The following is an 8,645-nucleotide window of genomic DNA, read 5'->3' on the forward strand; positions in this document are numbered from 1 at the left end:
CCATATTTCTGGGAGGGGAGAGCACCTCTTGCCCCCTCCCCCGCGGACTGACGGACCATAGATCGCATTGGGATGTCTCTCTGAACGTTATAACGTACATTAATTTCTTGTGCTATGTCTGGAGTGGCAACATTACCAAATTCAGCGATGAAAACCCCGTACTATGTCGTCTCTCCCCAGTCCCCAAGGGTGGTTCCAGAACCATTTTTTTTAATGGGGAGGGAACGGCTTATTTGAGAGGGGGGCCGAGCATTGGACATTTTTCACATAACTTTTATAATCCTGTTTAAGGCTTTAATTCTGAGAGGTGAGGATATTAAATGAAAATTTGTGATGGGGGAAACAGCCCCCCCCCCAATAATTTCTCATTCAACTTTAACTTCAAGAAAGAACTATGCTTCGGGGAGGGGGTATGACCTCCGTTGTGCATCACCCTCTATCTCACTTCCCGGGCCATATGAACCGCAGTCGGCCGGACTCTGATCGGGAAATGCCCATTAAGCCCGTCGCCGATCACAGCAAACAGCCGCTTATTTACGCTACGCACTACCGATTGGTGGCGCTCTGCGTTTGAACAGTATATATACTGTACATGTACAAATCCTGATAGCGCTTGAATGCAGTTCTTCTGTCATAGGAGCCAGTCAAGAGTCGAGTTGTCTGCTTTGAGAAATATGACGGGTGAGTAGGCCTAAACTAATGCCCTGAAATTATTCGTGAAAACGATAGCTTCAGGTAAAGTGCGTTCTCTATTACTGAGCATAGCGTAGGAAGCATAACAGAAAACGGGATAGAATCGATTTAAAATCCGCTGAATGGGTAGATGTTTTTGCTTGTAGCGAGGCCGAATAGGGAACTCGCCCCACAAATACTAGGGCTGTAGTGGCTCGCTTTTACAATCTGTCTCTTATCTGTCGCCACCACAGCCTACTTCAAGGCATGTCTTAAATGCCTGACATGCCTGAAATCCAAACTGCAGGATTGTCACAAACTTTGAATCCCAATATCTTCCGAAATGAGAATGACTCAACAATGTTACTTACACTGGCATAGGCCATGTAGGCCTATTCCTCAGAGTTTGGACTTTTATATGAGCACCCTAAAGCTTTCCAAAACCGTAAATTTTTCCGATGTATGGCGGCTTGAAAAACCCGGCCTGTACTATTATGCTGACCACGGGCGGTGCCATTTTTAAAAACGAAAGCAGCACTACTTTCGTCGAATTTCAAGGCACCCGACAGACGCTCTGGTATACGCGGTACCATACAAAACTGGTTCCCCGTCATACCTTGTATGACAGACGAACAAGGAACCGGTGAAATTTAATTTGAATAACATTAAAATGCATGTCACTGTATCATGCTCCACACACGTGCTGTGGGCGGACTGTACACTAGCAAAGTGCATGCGCAAGTTGTTACCAAGCAATACTGTGACAACATGAATTATGCGTCTACAGTACCTGTCGGGTGCCCTGACGTCCCACGAACGAAGTGCTGCCTTCGTTTTTCTAAATGGCGCCGCCCGCGGTCAGCATGTAATACTACAGGCCGGGTTTTTCAAGGCGCCATACATGTGCATCGGAAAATGAACGATTTTGAAAAGCTTTAGGGTGCTCGTATGAAAGTCCAAACTCTGAGGAATACACCAGTGTAAGTAAAATTGTCGAGTCATTCTCATTTCAGAAAATATTAGGATTCAAAGTTTGTGACAATCCTGCCATTTGGATTTCAGGCATTTAAGACATGCCTTGAAGCAGGGCTGTGGTGGCGACAGATAAGAGACAGATTGTAAAAGCGAGCCACCACAGCCCTATTTGTGGGGCTACTAGGGGACATGCTATGTCTGTCGTTTATTACTAGGCCTAGGCCTGTATTCTTATGTAAAGTCAACAGTATTGGAATGGAAGGCCTTTAGGTCACAGTTATTGAGTTGACTTTTTCTTTTCCTGGCATTTGCTGATTGTTTACTTTGTATAGTCCTTGTTCTTATATATTCTGTCTTTGTGATCTGGTATTGTTTACCTGTATTTAAATAATAATAGGGCCTAATGAAGATTTCGACCATCAATCAAATAGACTTGTCAAGCGTGTGCACGTCGTATCGGGTCAGGGGCTGTTGTTGAAAGCAAGGATTGGGTGAGAGTCACCACCAGGGGAGAGAGGAAGTACTGTACATGTAGGCCTTATTGCTGTATTGCAGAATACCCTGCCATGCAAAAATACACCCTAAAATTCAATGGCTATGCAGTCAATTGAACGACGAAGTCCATTTGCTACGCAGTGGGGGGGGGAAGGGAGACGGAGCAGAGGGTGCTATTTTCCCTTAAGAAAGTTTCCTTGCAGTGTCACAGCATCCGGCTGCGTGGAGCATTTAAGTCATTTTAGAGAACGAAGTAACTATCTATATAATCATACACAGCTGATCTGGGGAAGGTTGAAAAATATGTGGGTTCCGGGAGTGGCTACGGAGATACGGAGTCAGGTGGATTGAGGAGGAATCAACAGAGGGTGCTGTTTTTCCTTAAAAGAAAATCTTCCTAGAGTTTGCATGTGTCTGTGAGTGACCACGCAAGTGAAACTCCGTATCCGTGTATCCGGATACGAGGTGGACTAGGTGAGTGGCAGGGTATTCTGCAATTGTGCCGGAAAGAGTTCCATATCCAGACACCACAAAAGTTGACACCTGGAGCACAGACCCAATGAGTCTGGTCTGAAAAAAAGTGTTTTCTAAGACAAGTTACTGGTTCAACATACTGTATTCAGTGTTAAATTTGGCTTTTTAGGACGTTATTACTTTCTGATGGATAATGAACTACTGAAAGGGAAAATTAATGATACATGTCCATGTACAGAACTCTTCTGGAAATGTGGCTCATTTGCACATTCTGCTTAAAAGAATTAAAACACTTTGAAAAATAAAAGGGATTGCAGCTGCCTGTATTCATTGAAGTACATGTTCATGTAAATCCAACGAAGAGTCAAACTACTAGTCTGGTCAAAAGATTTCACCCCAGCCATGCCAACAACCCACCCAGTGATATTCATATGAACAGGGTGAAATTTTAAGGGGGTGCCTGGGGGTACGCGCATTATTTCAGAGGGGGACAAAAGCTGGCAAACTGCAGCATGCCATGTACATACTGTACATGGACGTACATGTAGGCCTACATGTACATGTAATTGTACTGGTGTACATTTCAAAATTTCAAGATGTGGAGATGGGGGGAGTGGGGGGATGAGGAATGGGAAGCATAGACTTCACGTGCAGACCTGCACGGGGCACAAGCTCCCATATGGTAAAGAGCTTTGTGTAGGGCCAGCGTGTACATGTATTTTAAACCTCATGGCATTTAATAAGAAATTTACAACTCTAGTTAATTTCTTTATGCACATGTGAAGGATTGGCTTTGCTGAGTGGGCCAGAGGACACCCTGCCCTTCATCTGATATCTCTGATGGGCCCGAAGGAGGAATTGATGAAGTCTATTGTTTGTGATGATGATTTATGCATGGCCTTTCTGCAAGCCCTGAGCTGGAGCTATTGGTGAACAAAGGTACTGCAATCTGTGTCCTGAAAGACTGACAAAGTGTATGTGAATTCTCAGAGTCGCCTGACTTGATGTTTGCTATTTGAGCAAGGTACATGTATGTGTACGCGTTGGCCTGGTTTTAGACTTACTCTAGTTTTGGCCTCATGGCAAACTTATTTTCTTTTTAAATCGTGTTTGCATTATTTTGAACAAAAGTGCTCTAATATGGAAAGAGATCAGAGCCTTAAAGTGTTCAGTACTGAAAATGGCCCGTCTGGTAGTAGGGATTATGGAATAGCATCAAACCAATTTGATGATAACATTCGTGAGGTGAAGCACCCCACCAGTGGGCGGCAGCTCTTTGCCTGCAACATCTGCGGCAAAGTGTTCTTCCACCAGCGCTCCATCCGAACCCATCTGGAGATCCACCACAGTGACCGGTCATTCGTCTGCGGGATCTGCGACAAGGCGCTGTCCAGTCACAGCGAACTGGTGAGGCACCGCCGCCTCCACACGGAGGCTCGGCCTCATGTGTGCCAAGATTGCGGCAAATCATTTGCTGACAAGAGCAACCTGGCCCGGCACCAGCTCATCCACAAGGGGGAGAAGCGCTTTGTCTGCGGCATTTGTGGGAAGGCGTTTCTGCGCCGCTGCAATCTCAACCTGCACCACTTCACCCACTCTGCTGAAAAACCGTACACCTGCGAAATTTGCGGGGACGGTTTCACAGTGAAGCGGTCCCTGTTGTTCCACCAGCAAACGCACACCGATGAAGGGCCCTTCGTTTGTAGCGTGTGCGGAGTAAATTTCTCTTCGAAAAGGAGTCTGGTCAAGCATCAGTTCACCAGCCATGCTTATGAGGCAGAAAACAAGGTCCACATCCCTGATATTTGTCAGAAAGTCACTCATGATAACCTTCCTCTGCAAAACCACCCTTTGACTGACACTGGGGCTGAAGAAGCAAAAACTGTAACTTCATCTACAATCCAGAGTTCTCAGACACCCTCAGCTCTGGACAATGCTCAGCCTGGTGAATTTGAGTGCAATGTCAGAGGAAAAGCCTTTGAAGATCCCAGACATCAAGAGAGCCACCAGCAGCAGGCCCACCTTGAAAAGGGACAGCATGATTGTGGTGTGTGCCGAAGGGCGTTTTCTGACAGTAGCACCCTTCAGAGACACCAGCAACTGGTGCACGCCGCGCCACAGTCGCATGCGCACCTTTGCCAAGTGTGCGGCGAGTCCTTTGAAACAGCCACCAATCTGAAGCGCCACGAAACGATCCACAACAGCCGGGACCAGCTGTTTGTCTGCGGCGTCTGCAGCAAGGGCTTCACGCGCATGCAATTTCTGCAGGCCCACCAGCGGGTCCATCAAAGAGAGACTGGGCACAAGTGTAGCGACTGCGGAAAGGTGTTCACCAAAAAGCGCTCTCTGCTGTCCCACCAACGGGGCCACTGCAGTCAGGAGTCATTTACTTACGGCCAGCAATTCAGGTCACAAAATGCTCTTGAATCACAAAGCTCTGTTAGCCAAAGCAGTTCTTAGATGGCACACACTTACAGTAGTTTGTGTTTAGGCTGAATTTGTTATCAAATGTACAGTGTGAGGACACTTATTTGGTACAAGTTGTCCATGTTTTAATCAAACTGTACATTTGAGGTACAATGTACATGTATGTACATGTTCATCTGTTGTTTTTATCTGAAACAATTTGACATCACTCAGACCAGTTAGACACAAAAAACAGTGGTAGATATACATGTACATGTTCTGTGATAAGGGGTTGCCCTTTAAGTGAGTTTTACTAAAAGAGGTTGTTTTGTACATTTACAATGTACTATAACAATATGTTAATAGTCAAACTGATTATGCCAAAAGGACTGGTTTTCATCCAGTGATGGAGAGATCAATTGTCAAATTTCAAATGTACTTTGAAGTCTGGAAAAAGCCAGCTAGGATTATGGCATGACAAAATTACCAGGGGGCTTGACATCATGAAGCGCTGCTGTTTAAGGTGAAAGGGTAACACCATTTTTTTTCTTAGTTTTTCTGCAACTTTATGCTGTTCATGCATGTATACATATATGTACATGTAGGTTTTCTTTGGAGGGCATCATCATTTTGCTCATGAATACGGAAATGCACATAAACCTGAAAAGACAGCAAAATACCCTTCTAACGTAGGAAAACAAAATTGGAAATCAGGTTAACTGAGACATAAACGTGCACTTCAGATACCAGGTGGCGCTGTTCACAGTGGCCTCTTCTGTTTGCCAACTGCCTGTACATGTACATCAGTCTAGAGTATTACCATGCTGGCATAGTGACCTTTCCCTTCTGATTCAGCAATTTTTGTCCAAATTTTATTTTAAACATCTTAAGTTGGCAACAACGAATTTTGAAATATTATCGGCACAAACGTGTTTTAGAAATTCTAGCTTACATGTCTCTGTAGTCAGGTTTTTTCACAGCCAATCAAATTTTTGCAATTGAAATTTTTCATTTAGTGTTTTTGTTACACATGCTGCAAGATTTAAGAAAAGCACCCCGTAACATGGAAACACCAATACAATCCGTGGCAGGCTGCTAGAAGAAGGCTTTTGATTGGTCAGATTGCGCTAGATTTATGACGTAATTTATGAGGTAATACTCTAGACTGTACATGCAACTTTGCCAACAAAAACGACAATATTTTTGCCAACAGCAAAGGCAAATGGCGCTTGATATTTGCCATTATGGGCAAATGGGAGAGATGTGATACCTGCATATCTCCCCCCTACCTGTTTGTAGTGATGTCCTTAACATATGTACATGTACACACCCACGTTGAACAGTACAAGTAGTTCACGAATGTGAGTGTTGAAGAAATTACTTTCAGGACGGTGCATCCCTGTTGAAACTGTTGAGTGAAAAAAACCTAAGCTCCCCGCAGAGAAAATTGTCAGGGCTTAGGAAGGTTAGGGGTAATTATCATACATGTATATGGGCATGATTAACTGCAAGTTTGACCAATTTTATAGTGGACACTTACAAGCTTAAGTTAAGTGCTAAGGTGAATGTCGGGCTTTTAATTTCCTATTATAAAAACATCCTTCAACCAACTAATTCCCCACCAAGAAAAAAATACTACATAGACTCGAACCCTCGGCTTATTGGTTCAAAACATAACGCGCTTATTCTAACCGAGCTCAGCTACTATGCAAGTCGGCCAGAAAAGCAATTTTGTTGTGTCCCATACTTAAAAGTGTGTGTACCCCATTCATGATAATTGCCCCCAACCTTCCTAGACGAAAAAATAATTACAAGCGTGGTCTTTGGGAGTACGGGCATTATTATTCAAGAACTTGAGTATACCAGGCAAGATATGGGACGGAGGGGTACCCCCCTTACCTGTCCAATCCCTATACACACTCTAGAGTAGGCCTATTGTTGCCTAACACACCCCTCCCCCAGAAGACTGTAAAGAATTCCTGAGATTACGATCAAGCAATGATCAACACAAAGGCGGGGGGGGGGTTCTCTCCGTCCCGTATCTTGCTTCAAATGAACTTGAGCGCGTGAAGTATGCTCGGAATTTCTCGGATAAGCCTGCCAGATTCTACAAGATTGATTTTCTGGCACATTTGATGCAACCTGTGGGACAGAGAGACCCCCCCCGCCTTTGTGTTGGTCATTGTTATACTGGTATCTCAAATTCCTTTCAGACATCTGGGGGACATGTTAAGTAGCAATAGGCTGGAGTGTGTATAGGGATTGGACTTGTTTGAGGGATACCCCTCTGTCCCATTTCGTGCCTGGTATATTCTGAAATGTCGTCTCATGTGAATATAGTGCCCTCTATTGGTAGTTGTTCGGATGACCTCGCCAGCGCATGCCATCTGCACAGTGCTCCGGCCAAAACAGTAAAACCAGTCTTGCGGCAAGACTACGCGTACATTACTGGCCGTAATGTGACAGCTCTGAGGCCTGTTTACACGGCGGACGATGAGAGACATTCTGTGCCGAGGAAAAAAATCGAGCACATGCAGTATTTCTTGCGGGGGCTGCCTCCACTGGGAAATGGCAAAATGCCCGGTAACGCGGTGATCTGAACGATTTTTCAAAAAATGGCGTGTTCTCGCCAATCAGCGGTCGCGTTAAAAAGTATGACGTCACGGACTGGCTGGCGTGGTGATCGCTTCCACGTGTCCTTTTTTTCGTCACCTAGTCAAGCTCTTACTATGGAGACACAGTGATTGACATACCAAACAGTGTCTACTTTACGTTTAAGCATAAAACATTGCTCTGTAAACTATTTTCCATCATTGCATTCGGTTACCACTCTTCTCTGTGAATGGGCGCTGTGATACTCTGGGTAGTATTAAAGTTTAGTAGCTTTGCAGCTTGAACATGTATTTCCGTACATACATGTAGTTCAAATATACTTTTCCAGGCCCATCTTGCCACTTTAAATTGCTACTGTATACATTTATAGAAATGCTATTTAAGAATATAGAATGCATGTAGTTTATATTTTGTTTTTTTCCCATACTATTGTTATATTGTGTGTTGTATCTCGATTTGTAGATCTAAACGTAGTGTTGAAAGACACTTTTGCATATTAATTTGCAGTTTATGTATTTGTACTGGATGCACCGTATACAAACTGATGCACTGTGTGTTTGTCTGTTTGCGCTAATTGGGTCACTTTCAATAACGTGTCGCCGTGCTTCAGCGTAATACGGGGGATTCGCAATAGTGCGCCACCAAGCGTTTACAACGCGTTGGCCAATCACAACGCGCGAAATCTGTCGACTCTATGTAAACGCGCATTGGTTGACAGATTTCGCGCACTGTGATTGGCCAACGCGTTGCAAACTCTTGGTGGTGCGCTGTTGTGAAACGCCCGTATTGTTTCCCAGGAGTGGTTTACCTGTGTGTCAAAATGTTGATTGTCCTCCAATAACGCAAGTTCATTTCCTTAGCGTTTCCCCATGGCACCTTTACTAGCATTCCGGAGTCTGTGTGACGTGGTATAAAATATAGAAGCTTCAATAAAGTTGTGCAAATGTGATAACCTTGGTTTCCACTTTCGATGAAAGCGGCCCGTAGCTTGTATATGTGTACTTGGCTCA

General features: G+C 44.4%; 1 protein-coding gene across 1 annotated transcript; it reads left to right on the forward strand.

The window, feature by feature from the left end:
* The first annotated feature begins 595 nt into the window (after positions 1-595).
* LOC147795884 (uncharacterized) lies at positions 596-8,587 on the forward strand. Its single transcript, XM_022226938.2, has 2 exons — positions 596-681; positions 3,402-8,587. Exon 2 carries the CDS (start codon positions 3,649-3,651, stop codon positions 5,074-5,076), a length of 1,428 nt encoding a protein of 475 aa, XP_022082630.2. The 5' UTR covers positions 596-681; positions 3,402-3,648; the 3' UTR covers positions 5,077-8,587.
* The last annotated feature ends 58 nt before the right edge of the window (positions 8,588-8,645 follow it).

The sequence above is a fragment of the Acanthaster planci genome, linkage group LG20 (genome assembly GCF_054643075.1).
Source record: "Acanthaster planci isolate LZ-2023a linkage group LG20, COTS_SCS, whole genome shotgun sequence".
In the NCBI taxonomy this organism is placed as follows: domain Eukaryota; kingdom Metazoa; phylum Echinodermata; class Asteroidea; order Valvatida; family Acanthasteridae; genus Acanthaster; species Acanthaster planci.

Excerpts from the sequence above, each read along its gene's own strand:
- LOC147795884 (XM_022226938.2), top strand. The coding sequence starts at position 3,649 with ATGTGTACGCGTTGGCCTGGTTTTAGACTTACTCTAGTTTTGGCCTCA.